The 20,872-nt window shown below is 43.7% G+C and overlaps 1 protein-coding gene across 3 annotated transcripts; it reads right to left on the reverse strand.

The window, feature by feature from the left end:
- Positions 1-66: 66 nt before the first annotated feature.
- Positions 67-13,371, reverse strand: STX16 (syntaxin 16). 3 transcript variants are annotated; one of them, XM_071572563.1, is made up of 8 exons: positions 13,091-13,371; positions 9,326-9,433; positions 7,761-7,901; positions 6,849-7,011; positions 5,862-5,953; positions 4,619-4,762; positions 4,035-4,115; positions 67-2,060 (listed from the first exon to the last, which is right to left on the reverse strand). In XM_071572563.1, exons 1-8 carry the CDS (start codon positions 13,169-13,171, stop codon positions 1,956-1,958), a joined length of 915 nt encoding a protein of 304 aa, XP_071428664.1. In that variant the 5' UTR covers positions 13,172-13,371; the 3' UTR covers positions 67-1,955. The 3 variants fall into 3 exon arrangements, with proteins under 3 accessions (XP_071428664.1, XP_071428663.1, XP_071428665.1); XM_071572562.1 differs by having other exon boundaries at positions 13,037-13,371; XM_071572564.1 differs by lacking the exon at positions 13,091-13,371 and adding an exon at positions 10,495-10,555.
- Positions 13,372-20,872: the final 7,501 nt, after the last annotated feature.

Genomic DNA, 20,872 nt, shown 5'->3' on the forward strand with positions numbered 1-20,872 from the left:
AATGCATTAACATCACAGAAGTACATTTCAGTCTATATATTTTTAAAAAAATGAGTAATTGCCCAATTAGGTTGGAAGTGTTTTATTACTTCTTTGAACTCATTTGCCATGATAAAATGTCCAAAGCACCAGTCAAGACAGAAATAAATAACACGATCTCATGTTAGAGAGAAAGTTGCAAATACAGTCTATTAAATTAGAGCCATTTGCTGCCTCAGCAGCTGATGCAGACAGCACGAGGGAGACAGTAGTTTCACTCACGATCATTGAAAAGATCTATCACCAGAACAGGGGAGCTGCACACCCAACTACAAGCCTCAGTCTTTCTTTTACCAATATACTTTGTGAATTTAACGAAGAGTTTTGAACTGGCAGTTTTGGTGATCCAACATCCCCTTTCTCGAGAGGTAACGAGTGGTGCAAAGCTTGTCACAAGCCCCACGAAAAGCCAAGGCTTTCACGGCTTCGCAGTCTTTGCTTTCAGGTCCATTCCTGAAAATGGTCAGTTTAAAGCCACATCTCAAGTCCTCCTTAGTACATAGTGAAGAAACCCAGGGCAGGCAACATATGAACTTCAGTATCATAGTGTTATGGAACTGCATTTCAGGGGCTTGGAGCAGAGCATCTCTGCAAGTTTATGGGGAGCACTATTATCTGTCAGAAAATGAAGGAAGTTACAGTCCCTTTGGGAAAAAAAATATAAAAAAGCCATATTAAAAATACTAAGGCAAGGCCACTACAATTGCACACCATTTCAGGCCTGAATTACATCAGGAGAGTTCTATTACTTATATGTTGCCCTAATTTCTGTTGTATGGCCCGCAGCAAAGTTTTCCACTGAAAAAATAGTGAAAAGAACCCCCAGATTCTCCACTGAAGGCCTTGGAATATGTCACTTCCATGACATCTCTCATGGTCAGCAAAAGACCATAAACATGTCCTCTTCCAAGCAGACATCTGAAAAAGAATCTTCTGTCAGGGAAAATGGATGTAAATATCTACTGTGGTGAAGTCACTTCTTAAAAAAAAACATAACCCATATGAACAAATGCCCTGTAAAATAAACAGCTTATACAGCAACTGAAGTTTGAAATACCTGAGACCCACCTCAGGAAGCCAGAGAGATTCTCTGTTTGGGTTTCTACTCCATTCTTTTCATTTTTTCAGTTTAACTTCACCACTGCTTTAATGTAATGTCTGTACTTTAAACTATAAAAAGATGTGTGAAAAAAATGCATGATCATTCCAGTGAGGAAAATCGTTCCCATGATTACTCAAGCTCAGAAAATTTTTTAATTAACTAAACATGTTCAATTATGCCAGTGATTACATCTTCTTATTTACAAGATCAAGTACCACTGATTCTTAGTAATGGGGCAGTATCTAAATTAAGATCACAGGGGTTGAATTACCTTCTGGTTGCTAAAAGCTTTCTGTTTTAGCTGTCTATCCAGTTCTTTGGAGTTTTGAGTCTGCAAGAAAGGGGACCAAATCAAATGACTTTGTGCCTCAACATATTTTACATCTAGATCAATTTTTGATATCTTGTCCCACTGATTCAGTAACATGGTCTATATTTGAAGCCTGTAACAATTATGACATAAGAATATATAAAACAACACATTTTTGTTCACAGTAACACACTAATTACTGTACTCACGGGTAAACTTCAATTTTTAATTACTTTTAAGTACTGTGTTTTCCAAATCCCTCTGCATGGAGTGCCAATTTTTTGTGTGGGAGCATCATATTTCCTGAATTTTTTCCATATAATCCTTACAAACACCTCACAGATCACCAAACTTGGAGTTGGAAGAATTGTACACAAACATTGCACAGACGTCGCACCACGAGGGCTCGTACATTCAAAGGCAGCTTCCTGGAGTGCAGGTCCAGCCATTCACATTGGGAAAAAAGTTCACAGAAACTCCAAAAATGTGAAAATGAAGTGAAACCTAGTGTGACTTTACACCAATAAGAACAACAATAAGGACAATTACTATAACAAACAAAATTAAAATAACGAGCATCTTCCGGTTCTTCTTTTGATATTGCTCTGCCTGTAAAACAGAAGAGGAGGAGTTAATATTTAGATTCCTGCAAGGCTGAAGGACAGAGTCTTGTTTGGAATGAAATACATGTGTTTAAGATGGTTCTTCAGTAACCTGACATTCATACAATGTATTGCAAGCAATTCCCACACAGTAACTCTGACCTGCACCACAGACTACAGTGAATAAGGTTTGCACTGAAGTCACATCCACCTGTGGTAAAGAGCAGACTCACTTTACTGAGATAAAATTCCTCTCTTTTATTTGGAGGACATTAAAATTCACACCAAAACTTCATTATTGAATAGGCATTTTGTTGTACCTGGTCCAGCTGTGCATTTTCATTTAATTTCAATTAGAACTGAAAGCTTTCTTTTTGATTGGGGTCTCAGTTTTCTGCTTCATCCCATCTTTGTTTTAACTACATTTTCTCGTCCCTTCCCTCTTTTTCCCGGAGGAATTAAAAGGGCACAACATGGAGAAAACTCTCCAAAAGCCAAAGGAAATTCTGCTAATGCAAGCTAAATGGAACAAAGCTTGCATTCACTTTTCTTTCATTAATAAACCTACAAAATTTAAAGGAGAACTATATTAATTCTTCTCCTTCATAGTCCCTAGAAAATAATCAATTATCAGATCTACTAAAAAGGAGTGTCTGACCTGAAACTATGTAACATTATTTACTTAATTAGGCTTTAAGTATCAAAGCCTGACAACTGATTCCAATTTTCATGTGAAGCAGGAAATGGTAACTAGTGATTCATACCAGCAGAATTCTGCACTGAATTAATGCAATTCCTGTGAAAGTGCTGTCTTGGCAGCTTGTAATAATTACACCAATTAAAACAGAAAAAAAAATACATTATAGATAATTAATCAGAATAAAGCTACCACCACTATTAGAAACAGCAAAGTATCTCTGCTACTCCTACTCAGACCTGTGTGTGTGTCTTCCATGAAAGAATTCCTGTGCTGCATTGAGAGCAGGTACATATAGGATCCAAAATCCACACTCCAGCCAGCAATCCAACCAGGGCCTTGGTGAGAATCCATTACCTACCACTAGACTAGAAACAGCTTTGATTCCAACTGATTCATGTATTTCCAGTTCAGTCTGTGCAAATTGTTTCCAATTACTTTAAGCTTTGTTCACCTACAGTCAACACCTTGTTTTAGTGATGTCCAATTTACTTTAATGTACAAGAATAATCCTATAAGCAATTTATTGGCTTTTCCTCAAATGGCACTTCTTTTGCTGTCCATATATTACAAGTCTACCATAGTAGGAAGTTGAGTGCACAGTCATCAGATGTCCAGGTTCCCAAAAGGAGAATGTTTTATTTAAAAGGCTTTTGCATAAATCTCTATTCTACTTTATTTCCATAAATGGAAGGACTGAACTGAGTTGACAAGTCAGAACTTACCAGAAAATCAAATCAAAGCAAAAAAGCCAATGAAACAAAATGACCACAAAACTCTGATCTGCTGCCAATGAAAACTCTTCAGGTGTTTACAGTAAAACTCCATATTAAAGCATAAGGTTGGACCTAACATCTAACTAGTGTCAGATGGTGAGAGAAAACATTAATAATTATTCTTGCTGCCCACACTACTGAGATAATGTTTTCAGACTGCAATCTGCAGTGAGGTAGCCAATAACAGTCCTATTTCCCAAGTGCCTGGCTCTCCAAACAGAGAAGGAATTGCAGACAGGTCCCACCAGGTCAGCAGGATAAATATCAAAGCACATTGCTTGGATGCCCAGAAAGTCATTTAAGAAATTAACACCAGGCATCAAGCATGACATTAACAGAAGTCCTATGGAAAGCTCCTACTGCAGTACAGTTGGACATTTTATACTGTACAGCAATCACTTATAAAAGGGATAGTGTCCAGTTGAAAATTGACTGAATAACTCAATAGCTACTAAATTCTAAAAGATAATTTGATATGCAAAACAGCTTAAGTGTTCCACCAGCTTACCTTATGTAGTTGTTTTAGACCCTCTTCAGTTTTCATACATGACTGTTCAATATTATAGTCAATTCTATCTAGAACTGTTCCCTAAATAAAAAGGAGAAAACAAGCAGCCAATTTAACTTAAATGAACTTCATAAAGCAATTATCATTATTAGAAACAGAAGAGTAATCAACAACACTCACAGTAAACAGCTCATGAACTATGTGAACAAGGAACTCCTATGGGAGAACTAATAGAGACTTCATTAAACAACTCCCTTGCTCAGTGCCAAGGGCAGCTCTGTGCCCACCTCACATCACAGCCCTAACCATCACCTCACTGCCAGCCAGGTGCTTTTTGCTGACACATTTAACATCAACTGATCTCTGGGAGAAACAGCCAACAGAACTTTGGCTTTCTATGGCCTTCTTATTTTACTTTTTTTTATCTAACACACACAACTAGTTGAGTTTTTATTTATTTATTTTCATTAATTCAACTTCTGGCAGATTTCACTCCTAGGCTGAAGAGTGAAAACAGGAGAAGTCTGGAAGCCTTAACACTGCATGGACTCTCCTACTTCTTAGCAACCCTGATGTCCATGTACCTGTTCTACTATCATTGCTCCCAGGTCCCTAAATATCTCGTTGAGATCGGAGATGGACTGTACAATCTGACGGATTTCTCGTTCCCGCTCCTCCACCATGAGTGTGTTCTGCTCCACCAATGCCAGCTGGTCATCTGTAAAACCCTGTGGAAATACAAGATTTAGGAGCTGAACTAACATTAACAGCATGAAAACACTAGAAGTAATTATAAGGATTACAAGATTTTATAACACAACAATCCTTTCGGAATTTCTCCTCAGTAGACAAGAATCTAAGAAAAAAATGTAGTGTATTTTAAAAAGATTTTCAGGGTCACTCAAATAACTTGGACAGCTATTTATAGCTTGAGAAAATGCACATCTTGTATCCTGCCCAAACACATAAACAATTGATTTTAAAATAAGATCTGTCCTAAAACAGTATTTTTATTGGTGTACAAAATCAATACATGCAAGTGTCCAGCAGTTATGGAGCATCTACTGATTAATCAGCCCAACAAACTCCCACAATGCCCATGTGTAAAGACAGCAGCAATTCTGGTACCTTTATTAACTATGGAGGCCTTCCATTTTCTGTCTCCCAAGGCCAACCACAACTGAACATTGTCCTTTCCCCATCACTCTTACTTGAGATAAGTGAAAAACCTCTTGTACACAGGAAAAGCTTTTTCTCCAAGTTTTCAGTTAAATACTCAATATTACAGTTAATTCTGTTAGTGAGGACACAATGGAACAGATCCCACCACTGCTCAGAAATGCAAAGTCCCCACACTTCACAAAGTAAAACAAAGTCTGATAGAGCTCTGCAACATAATTTGTGCAGAAATCAATCCCTGCATCACTTTTCCAGCAATCTGTAATACTGAAAAACTCCAGTTACTCTTTAAAGTTCACTTCAAAGAGTGCCACCTTCCATCCAAACTCAGAATCACAGTTTTCTACAATTACTCTTGTATGTGGCCAAGAGGGTGCTGTGACAGGGACAGAATTCACAGACCTTGTAGTCCCTGCCAGTCATGTAAGGGGAATTCAGGAGTGAGACTGAGTTCCCTCACACTGCAGCACTGACACTGATGGGACCATTGGAACTGCACAACAGCAACATTGATTAGGAAAATGCACTGCAGAAATCTGCAGAAATCAAATTTCCATGCAGCTTGGAGCTCATGGTACACCTCTTAGATATCTGCACACCAAAATTAAAGCTACATTGGTTTCTTTGTGTATTTACATCTTAACTTACTCTGTCATAAAGTGTATCATCCTCCCCATCATCCATCAGTGGGACTGAGGTGTCAAAGAAGTGTTTGGACCTTTCTTCTCTATTCTTCATGCCTGTGAAAGACAACCTGTGTTAAGCATAACATTTCTGCACACTAAAATCAGAATAAGAGTAAAGTCTGAAGCGCCACATAGAAAAGCACTAAAAGAAAATTTGGCTAATAAGTTACATAAATAACAGTATCTAAATTTTAACTGTCACACAGGCTTCCTGTTTAACAAAGCATAACAAATTCAATCAGACTTGCAAGACTGATTAAATCAGTGGTTTTGAAGTCAGTGTGTTCCATGAAGTTAAAAAAATTAGGTAAGTTAAGAGCCTTAAAGTGTGATCACTCTAGGCTATTTTGTAACAAATTCTCTAAGGAACACTCCTGGTCTGAACTGTGATCTTCAGTTCTGCCTGTGCCATTTTATATCACAGGAGGAAGAAACATCAATATTAAAAATTTGAGGATCAAGTTTTTGGGGTTTCTTCCAAGATTACTCTGGCTTAGCTTAAAATAGAATTGCACACAATTTTAAGAGTTTTAAACAGAAGCTATTCCACTTCCAATCTGTTTATGGATGTAGAATTTTAATTTATCACAGACTACCTGCTGAAGTTCTGCCCATCCCAGCCTGCCACCTACAGCAGGTATCGTGACTGAAGAGCAATGGCTGCAGCTCTGCAGACCACAATTAGGGAAGCAAAGATGCATTAAACATGTGGATGGGTGAAATACACTGGTTTTGTTGACATGTTTAACTATGGCATTTCTCCTTTAGCAATATGAATAGAAGTAGAATAAAGCAGTTTGAACATGGGCTGTGAACCAGAAACTCAAATTCTAACCTCTAGCTAGTCCTGTGTGCATCACTTAACCCTTCTGTGCCTCAGGTTTCCCAAGCAAGATCTGCACAGCTCAAGTCCTGCTTTCCACAGGATCACTGTGGTTCTTATGCTTACGTTTGAGATAGTCAGACTGTGCGTGCCTGAAGGTGGTGGACAGGTCCTGGAGGGACTGTGCCAGGGAAGACACCACATTCCTGAGGACTCGTGCTTCCTGCTCCGTGCAGCTGCGGGACCTGCTCTGCAGCACCTGCACCGCCCGCTGGCACCTGTGGAACAACTGGGAGCACAATTCCAGCAGTGAGGGCACACACCTCAGAGGCTACAGTGTAAAATTCCAAACTGAAGGCTAATAATTTGATACTAAAGGCTAATACTTCGATTTCTAGATTTTTAAAGTTAATTTTTATTGCCTTGTGCAGTATTTAACAAGACACAGAAGCAGAACATAAATAGAATCATAGAATCAGTTGGGTTGGAAAAGACCTCCGAGATCATCAAGTCCAACCCTTGGTCCCCTGGCAGAGCTTGAGCCCATCATGCCCCCTTGTCCTATTGCTGAGTGCCTGGGAGAAGAGACCAACCCCCACCTGGCCAGAACTTCCCTTCAGGTAGTTCCAGACAGTGCTGAGGTCACCTCTGAGCCTCCTCCAGGCTAAACACCCCCAGCTCCCTCGAACAAAGTTAACAAGGTAGCAGAGTAACACAACTGCTTCTGAACAAAGGTATTTGCTTCATTGTAACTACTTGGCCTGCAAGCCTTAGAATAGATACCTACATTTCTCTGCAATAACTCTAAGTTTGATCTGATTAATCCTATTCCAAGTAGAAAAGCCAATAAGTAAGTAAAAGAACAGGGAGGTTAATGACTCGTTGGGAAGCTCACCCAGAGTGAGTGCAGCACTGAGCAGAGAGCCCAGGAGTTCTCATTCTAACAGTGATTCTAAAAGAAATGCTTTCCTCAAAGCCTCATCCTAATGCACTAAACACATGTCAGACTGGAGGTTTGGAGCTGCAATCAGCCTGTACCTGTGTGATCTCCTGGGTTGTTATTTCTATTGCCCGTTCTTCTTCACTGCTGTCATCCAGTGTGGGTCTGTTCAGATGTTTGTCATGAAGACTGGCTAATTCTTTCATCTTCTGTTTAACCCTGGCAATATCATACTGAATCTGAAACAGAAAGCACATCATGAACCAAGGGAAGTAACTCATGTTTCAGAGGAAAAGGTTCTGACAAATGTTGGACAGAAATCATTGACAGAAATCAGTAGCATAAAAAGCAGGCCAAAGATCATTAAAAACCACATAAAAAGCTGACTAAGAAGCAACTGAATACCTTTTACAGACTTTGAGTTTGCTACATTTTTAAACCTACTCTTGTTTTCAAATGTACTTCATTAAGTTGCAATAATATTTATGTCATTATATAGTAACATAGTAAGAAATTTGAGCCAACTTTCAGAAATATAAATGAAAATTCAGGTCACAGCTTCACCTCTGTCAAACACTGAACAGCCTGAAGTTAACAGGAGACGTTAAATGACATGATTTCAAACAAGTAATTAAAAATAAATCTGTAAGGGTGGCTATTACAGTACTGAAAAGGAGACTGAGCACTTTTCTGCACAATGGACACAAACTGAGGAACCAACACGTGTTCTGAGTGTACATTTAAAAAGGATTTTCTCAAAGTCAGGAATAGCTTCACATTCCAAATGCTGGGAAAGGTTGGTAATTATTTCCATAACTTGCCAGGCATCCATAGGCACAGGCAGGAAAATTCCCCTGCTAGGAGACACCAACATTGCCTGTTTTCAAACAGTAAACTGCTCATCTCCACCAGTTTAGGGTCTATTCAACTGGACTCAACAGGTTCAAACAAAAATTCCACTGCAAGTACTTATTTTTTGGTTCCCTTCCCTTCCAAGTTTCAAATTGAGAACAGCTTTGCTTTGCCAAGAGCTTTAGGACCTTCCTATGTTCTCAAGTCTAAAAGCTCAGCAACAGCACGCCAACCCTAATGGTCCCAGTGCACTCTAATACTGGGCTCCCACTGATGATGCATAGTCTTCTGGAACTTCTGGCCCTGGATAATCTCCCTTTATTTCATTTGCAATATACTCTTTGAGATAATAAATCACAGCTTGCTTGATATTTTCCTCTAAAGGGTGTCAGTTTAGAAAACACTTATTTTACTCTTTCTTCTAATACTCTATCACAAACCTGACAGCACTGAGAATGTGACTGGCAATACTAATAAACCCCTATATGAGAATCACAGAATCATAGAATGGATTGGGTTGGAAAAGACCTCCGAGATCATCAAGTCCAACCCTTGGTCCAACTCCAGTCCCTTTACCAGATCATGGCACTCAGTGCCACGGCCAAGCTCAGTTGAAAAACCTCCAGGGATGGGGAATCCACCCCCTCTCTGGGCAGCCCATTCCAATGCCTGAGCACTCTCTCTGTAAAGAATTTTTTTCTGCTCTCCAACTTCAATTTCCCCTGGCAAAGCTTGAGCCCGTGCCCCCTTGTCCTATTGCTGAGTGCCTGGGAGAAGCCAGACTGAGTGTTGGATCTGCCCCAGGACTCACCTCATCTGCCCCATCGACCCATTTGGGAGGTAAACGTTTCGTGACTCCGATTGCCGCTTCGGGATCCAAACTGATTCCCGACACCAGGGCCATGCGATCGTCGGCCAACTGCAGGGAGAGAGACCACAGCACAGGGTGAGCATTCCAACCAGAGCCAAACCCCTGAGCAGCAGGAAAAGTGCACGTTGCCTTCTCATAACAATTAACCTCAGAGATGTGTCTGTGCTGATGTGGGTCCCATCACACACCACATCTCCTGGTCTGTCCCTGAACGCCACCGACCTACATCCTCCCCCTTCCCACAGGATCTGAAGGATGAAAGTCACTCTCAGAATCATCTTAGGAGATTTGCAAGGAGAAAACACTGCAGTGAGAATTCAAGCAGCTCTCACGTTGGTACATTTTGTACTCCCAGCCACTGGTGCACCACAGGCCAGGCAAGTTTGAAAATTGCATTTCAGAGAATCTCAGAAAAAAATGTTTACTGCAACTGCAAGAAATAAAAATGGTATTCCATGCTGCTTCTCAAATAATGTTATTTAGCCACTCAGCTACAGGCAGCTGAAGAACAAACATGCAAACTAATATGTAAGTAAAATGGTAAAATTACTTATTTAGTGGAAATTAAAATGTGCTAAACACGAAGAGCCAAGGCAGTTCTACAGATGATCATCAATGACACAAGTTGAAACATAACTAATTACTTCACTGTTTGTTCTCAGGGAAAGATTTAATACAAACACCTCCCTTCCTGGTTTCTCCCAAATTTATGATCTCCCTTTATCAGGCTTGCAAAGCTTTGTGGTTCTCTACCCCATCCCTCTTCCTTCCTGGGCAATTCTTTCCTGAAAGCAATTTCTTTATCCCTGACCTTATTTCCTGATCAATAAGGTTTGTATAATTTATGCACAGCATGAAAAATAGTTACTGGCTTCATTGTGCAAACTCATTCTATCCCATACAGGCACAATAAATCAGACTAGTCTATACATTCATCTCTTCACAATGTTAATATCCCATCACAAAATGCAGCCTGGTCGTTCTGTGCACAGAGACACTTCATCCCATCTTAAGAAATTCAATAAACCAGCAGAATAAAGAAAGGAACGTTTTAGATCAATGATGTGGGTTTGATGCACCATGGCAGAATAAAATGTGAAAAACAATACCTCATCCAGCTCCTGAAGTGATTTGTGGATCCCATCAGCCCCATCCAGTTAGAGACAGCGAAAGATAAAAGGGAAAAAAAGAGACATAGGACAGACACAGGGCATGGTCAGTTGAGAAAATACTGATTTCTTTTTCAAGCATGATGGTTTACCAAGAACAAACAAACTGCCCTTTAAGACACGACTCATCAATAAATACATCATAACTTTGTATTTTATGTCAGCATTTTGCTTGATGCACCAACTTTTTAAAGAAGTATTTCAGTTCCTTGGTAAACAGCAAGAACATGAGAGGTAAGTCCAGAGCTTGGTTTGTTTTCCAGAGTAACTGCACAGTAAATTTCCAGATACTAAAATGTCAGGCAGAGAAACTGCATTGGAATACACTGAAATAGGACAGCAGGGGCCATTTGACTGCAGCTTTCAGCACCCCCTGGGAGTTGGAGGGTTTGGTTGTGATTGGAGGAGGCACAGAGAAGCTTCTGAAAGAGATTTACTGACAAGCACCCCAGTTACCATCAGGTAACACAGACAGCAAAAGACAAAAAGCCAAAGCAATGTAGTGTATTCTCATTTCTTTACACCCTGGAGTGGTGCTCTAGAACAGTAGCACTGGGTGGGTCTGAAAAAATGCAAAAGGCAACGAATCTGCAGCTTCTCTGTCCATCAGTGTTTGCACTGGGTGTGTGAGCAAAGGGACATTTCACTCACAGGTGAGCAAAGCAGAGCTAAAACAAGGACACAACACAAAGCAATGTCAGCTCATCCCACACTGAGCTCCTGAAAGAGGACTGTGTGGTTAGGAAAGCTGCTTTGGTTATCTGAGGAGTGGCTGAGTGTCCTCACAAGGTGCATCTGCCAGGGCAGAAGGAGATTTTGGGCAGAGTTCTCACAGCAGAGGATTCCTGAGGAGCAGCCTGGGCAGTGAGCTGAGGTGGGACAGAATGTGCAGCCCTGCCCTGCTGGCACCAAACAGCTCTGTTCCTGGGGCAGCACCTGCAGCTCTGAGGGACTGGCACCCTGAAACATGACAGCTCTCACTGCCACCTTCACACCTCTTGCTACAACAGTTCACTTGTTGGGACCACAGAGCTCTGAGCTGCCCACTGGGTTCAGGAATGAGCCACTGGCTCCCTTCACCCACTGCACAGAGGGAATTTCCTGGCACTGTTCACCTTCATTTGAATGAGCAGCCCAGCAAATACCTTCAATTAATGTGAACAAACACTAAAAGGCATTAAATGTGTTAAGTGATTTGCACTCACTGCTGAGTAAAGTGCATTTCACTGCCCAGGTGTCTGTGTGAGTTTAAACCATCACTGTCTTTTCTGGGTCACAATTTAACAACCCCAAGGGTCTAAAGATATTGACATTGGCAAATAAAGTCTTGTCAAGGCAGAGCCAAGTTACACACGTGTAACACAAATTGCTGTTGACATTTCCTGTTCCACAAAAGCAATTTAACACACAGCTTGTTAGACACAGATGTAATGGAGGTAACAAGGAACAAACACCAGGAACAGCAACATTAAGCACTGCTTTTCTTAACAAAAATGACTTTTTGTAAAGCAATTCAGAATGATGAGCCTCCCAGCAGGTATTTACTGGTGCCTATGACAAATACATGATAAGTTTAAACAGAAAGTGTGAAAACCTGAACAGAGCTGAGCTGCCAAGCAGCCAATCATGGCTCAAAACTCAGGAAAAGCTGCAGAAACTGACTCTGAACAAATGATTTCTGCAGTTTCTGTAATGAGGAGTTACATTGCAATCCACTGACCCCCCTCTCTCACAGGTGTCTTTCAGTACTGTTTGTATTTAGGGAAAATTAAAGTAAAAGGGCAATGGACATCAGAGCAAGTTATGGAGATATTTAAGCAATGGGCATCAAGTACACAGTGTATTCAACAGGGCCCACACCGAGGGGAATAGAAGAGTTCTGCTCTGGGAAATAAATGACTGTGCTTTAATTTGAGGTAAAGAGGCACCAAAAAAGCACTTTGGGCCAAAACCCTCGTGTCGAGACTGACACGAAGCTCTTAGAAAAATAAGTGTGTTTATTATTGATGGAGGGACTAGAGACGAGCAGCACAGAGAGGGAGAGAGGGAGATCTCTTCTATTCGCCCTCCGTGAGGGAGAGGGAAAGGGAACGGGGCGGGGAGGGAGGGGAGGCGGTGGGGTGTGAGGAGAGGGGTCAGAGCAGGGCAGGGGAAGGGAGGGGAAGGAGGAAAGGGGAGAGGAGGGGAGGGCAAAGGAGGGAAAGGAACAAAAGGAGAGAGGAGTGGAGGAGAGGAAAAGGAAGGAAAGGGGAGAGGAGGGGAGGGAAGGGAAAGGAAGGAGAGAGGAGGGCAGGGGACGGGAGGGAAGGGAAAGGGGACAGGGCAGGGCACGGTATGGGTGGGAGGATCGGGGTAAGGGTGTGGATCAGGGCAGGGTGTGGGGGTCGGGGCAGGGATCGGGGCAAGGATCAGAGCAGGGTGTGGGTCGCGGCCCGGCCCGGCTGCCCGGCTCGGTACAGAAGGATGAAGGGAGGAGACTCACCGCAGCAGCCATGCTACGTGAACCCAGAGGGCTGGAGGAGCCGAAACTACTCACTTGCTCGGCCAGCAGCTGCCGGCTCTGCACCGCGTTGTTCCGCAACAACAAGAACGCGTCCGTGAGACGCCGGGTGGCCATGGCCGCCCCGCCAGCCGGGCCCGAGCGCGGCCCGGGACACGCGGCGGCCGCCCCTCACAGGGCCTGGCGCGGAGCCCTCAGAGGACCGTGCCCGGGCCGGTGCCGGCCGGGGCCGGGCCCTTCCCGTCCCTGTCCGGGCCCCCGCGGCCTGCGGGCGCCGCCATCGCCCCGGCCCCGCCGCCACTTCCGCGTTGTGCAGCGCCCGCCGCTTTCCGGTGCGCCCGCGCCGCGCCGTTCCGCCCGGACCCGCAGCTCTGTCACCGGCGTTCCGGGATCGTCACCAGCGTTCCGGCCTGGGACGCCGGGACAGCGACAGCGCGGGCATCCCAAATCCATCCCAAATCCATCCCAAATACAGCCCCACATCAATTCCCACATCAATTCCCAAATCCATTCCCACATCAATTCCCAAATGCATTCCCAAATCCATTCCAGATCCATCCCAAATACAGCCCTACATCAATTCCCACATCAATTCCCACATCAATTCCCAAATCCATTCCCACATTCATTCCCAAATCCACTCCCACATCCATTCCCACATCCATTCCCACATCCATTCCCACATCCATTCCCAAATCCATTCCCACATCCATTCCCAAATCCATTCCCATATCCATTCCCAAATCCATTCCCACATCCATTCCCAAGTCCACCTGCATGTCTATTCCCAAATCCAGCTCCACATCCAGCCCCAAATCCATCCCTAAATCCCTCCCCACATCCACACCTAAATCCAGCCCGACATCCATCCCCACATTCATCCCCACATCCATGCCCATATCCATCCATCCATCCATCCATCCATCCATCCATCCATCCATCCATCCATCCCCAAATCCGTCCCAAATCCATCCCCACATCCATGCCCAATCCATCCATGCCCCACATCCATGCCTACATCCATTCCCAAATCCATGCCCAATCCATCCATACCCAGGATGTTCCCTGAAAGGAGCTGTTTAAAACGACAATGTGGGATTTGAGTATCCCAAAGAGGCTTTTCCATGAGGTGCCTGTGATTTCCCTGCTGCTCTGCCAGGCTGGATGTGCCGCTCCCAGTGTGGGGCAGAGGTGATTGGCACAAGGTGGTTTGGGATCCCTCTGGAGCATCCCATGCCAGGCATTCCAAGGGACAGCCAATATCCCTGTGGGAGCAGCAGCAGCCACTGCCCAGCACAGGCAGGGAAGCTGCTCCACACCAGCAGACCTAAACCCTCCAAAACCCCTCCAAAATCCTCCCCAAACCCCAAACCAGGGAGTATGAACACACATGGCAGGAACAGGGACTGTAAATCACAACCACATTTGCTGGAAGTGTTATCTCATTTTATCCAACAGCCCAGGCAAAGTCGTGCAGTGAAAAATAAGGAAAATAAAATTATTCCTCTACTATTGTAAGATATTTGGGGGGGTTTCTTGAGCAGCCCTTCTGCCTCAGCGGGACAGACCCAGAACCTGGAATTTAGCAGGGAAATCAGCTCCAGCCATCCCATTTCTCGTGGTCTGGTGAAATCTGTTTTCGTTTTGGCTGCCTGACAAAGGCTTTAAAAACACACGTATGGGCTTCATTTCTTCACGCTAATTTTTAATCTACTGTGACAATTTTTCATGCCATGAGAACAGCTCCAGCTAATGACCTTCCTGCCTTCTCCTGGCACTGCTGCCGTGGCTGGAGGTCAAGAGGAATTTCTCCTGGAGTCAACAGTCTTCCTGTGATCTTTTGGATTGGGATGCATGTGAAGGGAAAACCAGCTGGAATATCCCACACAGTGGGATGGAGAGCCCAGTGTGCTGGAAGTTGGTACACACCAGCAATTAATGTATTTTGCTGCCTGATTTTTTTGACAGTTTTAAAAGGTTTGAGTGTTGGGCAGGCTTGGAATTTAAGCAAGGGCTCTAAAAAGGATTTGGGGCTTGTACACAGAGGGATAAAACTCCACAAGGAAGGGCTCCAGACCTAACTCGGTGAAAAGCCACTTCAAAGTGGGTATTAGGAATAAGCAAAGGGAGTAGAGGGAATGGAAAAAAGGATTAATCAAAGAAAACTATGTCTTAGAAGTTAGGAAGTGTAGGCATAAAGGGAAATGTGCCAGAAGGAAAGGCGAGGTAGAGCTTGCAAAGGAAATTAAAACAAATAGCAAAGTGTTCTTCAGGCATTGATGGCAGGAGAGGAAGGAGAGGAGAGGCAGAGGTGATGAAAGGGGGAGAGGCAGGACACAAATGAATGCATAATATGTAGTGGAAATGTACACAGAGGAAATGAATGCATGGAGACAGAAATTACCTCATCCGAGTGGAACAAGTCATGGAGATCATAACACGACAATAATTTGGGCTAAATGATTGTTATAGATCCTTTTCAGCTGAAATATTCTAACTCTTGACTCAGACTTGTAACAGCACTTTGCATCTGGCTGTGTCACAGCATCGCTGCAGGAGCAGCACAGCACAAGGGGAGAGCAGGAACAACTGGTCCAGCTTTTAAACCGAGGCAAAATGACTCAAGTCTGATCCAAATAAAACACAGGACTTGGGGCTAAATTTAGCAGGGAAGAATGATGGCAGACATGATGGCAGGCTGAAATGGGCTCAAAGACAACGAGCATCTGCTGGAGGTGGATGGTGCTTGTCCGACCTGAGCACTTTGTTAGGGAGTTTTCATAACAGACACGAGCTCGTAGTCCTGTTCTGTCTGGTGATGATTAAATGTAGGCTGGAAATTAGAAGAATATGTTTAACCATCAGAGGAATTAAGTCCTGGTATGTCTCCTACAGGCATGGCAAGGACAAACAACCACATTATATTGTAGCACTTGATCTGTTCATAAAAAACCCCAGATCATATTTTCCCTTCCTAAGACAGCACATATCCCTCAATATATCTTCCTAAGAATATAATGTTAATATTTAGGGCTGTTGCATCTCGATGCCTAAGCCCCCTGCCATGGGTTTGGAGCATCTGTCTTCTTTTGCCCTTTTATCTGCTTTTTTAACTGCCTGTTCTGTTCTGCTGCTCCTGGTGAGCAATGAGGTAGCAATGCTGCCTGCACTGGCACATTCCAGCACCCACCACCTCCCACAGCCAGAGCCTGGTCTAAAATGGTGGGAACTTTCCAGTGACTGTCGTGCCATTTGGATCAAGGCTTCTGGTGGAAAAAATACTCCATATTCAGAAGATTCTATTTTGAGGTGAATAGATAAGCATTTTTTTTTTAAATGGCAAGGTAATCAGAGCCATATTTCAAACTCCAGCTTTTAAACTGTGCTTGCAAACTCCTCCCTCGTGGTCCAGTCCCTGTGTCACCACTGCTTGGGTAGCCAGGCCAAGCCAAGGGCAAACAGACCTTCTGCTTCGGTGATCAGATGAAGGTCAACCCCCAGGACATTTTATCTTGTGAAACTGAGTAGACACACGGAGGAGGTGAAATATTGCACTCTTTTGAAGCCTGAACAATCAGCTTGAGCCAAAGGTGGGATTAATGGACCATGAAGTGCATTTTGCCCTGGAAAATCCCACCATCCTTTTGCAGCTGGAACACTCGGCTGCCAGAAAAGTTCTTCAGCAGGAAAGTTTCTAAAGAAAAAAATCAGCAAAGTGGCTGGGCCAGCTCTGTCATTGCTGGAGGTGCATGTTCTGCAGGGGAACCGAGGGGTTCTTCGGAAAATACAGCACGATCTTGCCTTTGCCTGGTTGCAGAAGGATTTCGGGTTTCAGGGCTGTCAAACTCGCAGTTTCCAGAGTGGGTTAATTGCTGCCTCAGGGTTTGCTTGGCCAGGGAACTGGAGTTGGGGAGTTTTGAGGTGTGTGTGATTCTGGCAGTAGCTCTGTAGGTGGTGCTGCAAGGCAGGGAGATGAGAGCCAGAATAGCCCGTGTGGCTTTTAAAACCCGGTCCCTCGGTTTCTTAACCAGCTCTTGGTATTTCAACTCCCTTAAAATCAAATGAGACACAGTTGCCCATGATGTCTTTATTTTGATGAGCCATAATCTGAATGCACCCACTGGAAATACAAACAGAGAACTGTTATTTTCCCTGGGTTCAGACAGTTGGCATTCTGTACTCAGCCTGGAAAATTGTTGTTTTTTCACATTGAGGTAACTGTACCAGCATTTTCACAGCAGATTGCAGAATCCAGCGATTTCGAGAAAAGCACCTGAAAAAGAATAATAATTTGGTCATGCAGAGACATGAAATAATGGATGTTTAAATTATAAAGGCATTCACATCTCTAAGCAGGCTCTGTCCTCTTTTGCTCAACACTCAAATGTTGCCTTGAGTTCAGGGGCTCTTCTGCACACTGAAAAATGGTGGGATGGATCCTGCAAGTGTGTCTGTACTCCTCCCCTGCTACTGAAATGCAATCAATCCAGGTGGAATCAAGTCTTACTTCAGGCTGGGTAGGCAGTGAAGACTGATGTGTCTGCTTGGAGGGCTGGGAGGAATTTTTTAATCAAAATTCAGCTGCATGAATTTGGTGTTTGCAGGCAGACATACTTCACATACATAATTAGACAGGCAACCTTGTTCAAAGGCAGATGTGAGAGGCACAGCCTGGGAGTTTGTACCCAGTCTCGTGACAGGCTAATAATGCCTGTGGTACTTAAACAATGGGACAACTTTGTCATCTAATACTGTGCAAAATTCCTTTTCTCAGCTGGGCACTATATTAAATCTTCTGTGTCACTGTGGTTCTAGGTCACCTCTACAGCAAAGACAAAAGATTGCTCATTGTAGACATTTATATCTCTGCTTATCCTAATTCTCTCCCCAGTGGGGATAGTCTGGTTTTAAACTGAGCTACCAAATATAAAAACCTGTTATACCTTTCTTGTAAGGTATATCTACAAAGAATTTAGATCCAGAAGGGATACCCAGCTGTCGTGGATGTGTGTTTAACTGGGCAAACAGCAAGCAGAAGCTCATGCACAGAGATAACTGTGAATTCAAGATGTGTCTGTCCCCTGGCTGTTTGCTGTTGACCACAGGGATGATGTTTCCCTGCAATTTATCCAGCACAGAGCACTCTGTGAGCAAGTCAGTCAGTTTAGTTACTACCAACAGCTTTCCTTGAGAGGTCAAACCACCAGCTCGAAGCCACTCTGCAAACCCACAGTCAGGAGCTGAACAGTGCCATGCCTGGGGTAAAGCAGAGGAGAAATGTGTTGTTTCCATGCTGTGGCAGAGTCCCAAAGTGCTTCCAGCACATCCAAACATCAACAAAATGTAATCAAAATAAGCAGACAAGGGAAGTTTTACTACTGCTCTTTCAGAGACGAGGAATGAAGCCACGGAGAGATTGAATGAGCAGTTCCCCTGCAGATACACGTAATGTAAGAGCTGGCAATAAAACACAGGATTCATCACTGCTGCCATTTTACAGATGGAAAAACCAAGTCACAGAACAACAGTGGCTTGCTCAAGGTTGCACAGGGTATTTATAGCAAACCCAGGACCTGAATCTGGAGCTGCTGAGTGCTGGTCAGCATTTATCATGGATAAGGAGATTAATGTCAATAGTTTCCCCCAAAGCAGCAGAATTTCAGTAAGAGAAGGAAGACAGTTCCAGAAAAATATGCCTCTTCTTTTGTTAGAAGAAAGAAGCTTAGACTCCAGTAGCCCCAGCAACTCATACCTGTGTTCTTGTTATCCTAATTAGTGGCAGTGTTCCACTTCCAGAAGGTTTTATCTCTTTAAATTAGATGGTGGTTTTTTCAACTAATAAAATTAGAGAAGGTAATTCACAAAGATATATTACAGTAGATCATGGACTGACATTCATTCCAGCAATAACAACTGTTATCAAAGAAAGATCTGTTTCATAAATGTAGGAAACAAGTCAGGCTAATAAAGACATGAATAGGTTTTTGCACATTACAATGTAAAAGTAATCAATGAAACATTGAAAAAAATCCAGTCAGAAAGTCTGCCTAATGAGTATTATCTTGCACAGAAGCAGTCTGACTCTGCTTTGTAGTGATAGCATTTAGCCATAAATCATTCTGGAACAGGAGGGAAGGAAGGAATGACCCTGCCAAATTCAGTGCCAGCTGGGAGCAGCAGAGGGCATGTAAGAGTGGGGTCCTGCTTAACAAATCTTCACTTTTTTTGGCCTAGCTCTTCCTGTAAAATCAGGAACTGTAAATACTGATTTTCTTAATGAACTGGTGCACAATGTTTAGCAAGTGGGCATCCTCTGGTGCAGAAATCTTAGACTTGCAGGCTGGTTTTCTGTCCCTTAGGACTGCTGCCTGCAGCTGATTTGTTGTGCCAAGATACTGCTGTACGTGGTGTTTATTGCTGTTCTCAGAGGTGCTCAGAAATAGGAAGTGCTAGAACCTGAGATAAGCACAAAGATGATGTAAGAGCACAAGGAAGGAAGCTGGACCAAATGAGAAAAAGGTTTATTAGACCAAATGGACTGAGGCAGGGAGGTGGAGTCAGAGCTGCAGCTGGGAATGGCCTTGGGGAGGTGATGAAATCCCTTTCTGCCTTAAGTAGCATCACAGCAGAGAGGAGGAAAAGAGCAAACCATCCATCTGAAATCAAAAAATAAGGGGTGCAAGGATCATCAGGACAGCAGCTCCAAGAAATGAACTGCTCCTGCACCCTTCTCGTTTCTACCTGTTGCTCAGATAAAAGAGTTTCACTGTCTCCACAAACACTTTTGCCACTTGTTTTGTATATTCTTTGATCATTATTATTGCTATTTGGCCTTCCATTTCTGCCCTATTAAACTGCCTTTAACTCAAGCCATGAGTTTTATCTTTTTTTCAATTCTCTTCCCCATCCCACCATGGGAGATTGAGGGAAGGGCTGGGTGGTGTTTAGTTACCTGCTAAACAATCAGCTTTTCTCCAAGCTATCCTCATTTCACCCCTCTGGAGACATGGATGCCCGACCTTGGGTGACTCATGTAGCCCAGACTCAAGTAGTTTGCCTCCCACTCATGCCCCCATAACTGGCTTAAGGCCAGGACCCCTCAGCTGTTATCTGTGGGCTCCAGATGGTCTGCAGTGATAGTGAATATCCTCTTAAATCATCTCCCCACTGCTGGGAGAGGATCAGCCAGTGCCCTGTGAATGATGGCAGCAGTGGACAGAGGGGGCAGAGGGTTATTTGGATCTGCCACCTCCATGCTGCCATTTATAGGCTGATCTGGGAGGCTCTGTGGTCTCCAGGGTGTATGGCCCCATCTCTGTGCTCTGGTGTCCTTGTTGCATCCCTGCTGGGAAAGGTAATCCAGTGCCTGTTGGCTGAGCTTTGCAGGGATGGTCAGACCTTCCCATGCTTGGAGCACATTCCCCATTGACCACAGAGAGCTCAGCATTCCTGAAACCCTGAGCTGAGTTGCAGAGGGAAAAAAAAAGCCCCATGTCTGAATTGTTGTACCTGAGGGAGAGCTGGATCCAGTCTGTGCCAGTTATTCTGGCACAGCCACCCCATTTTCCTTGCCTAGGAATGTTCACCCTGCCTTCTCCCCGCTGGGTCCCTCTTAAAAATCCATAGAAAAGGCTCTCAGAATCACTCAGCCTGCAGGAAACCCTGGGCACGGGGACCATGGAATTGTGTTATTGTTGGTGCTTCAGTGTCCCAGCAACAGCAGTGGCTTTTCCCCCACCATTGAGACCGAGAGCATGTGAGAGTCCACGAGGTGGTTCCACAGCAGGGGCCAAGGTAGAGGTCCAAGTGCTGACCTGC

This window comes from Pithys albifrons, chromosome 18 (assembly GCF_047495875.1).
Source record: "Pithys albifrons albifrons isolate INPA30051 chromosome 18, PitAlb_v1, whole genome shotgun sequence".
NCBI classification, from domain to species: domain Eukaryota; kingdom Metazoa; phylum Chordata; class Aves; order Passeriformes; family Thamnophilidae; genus Pithys; species Pithys albifrons.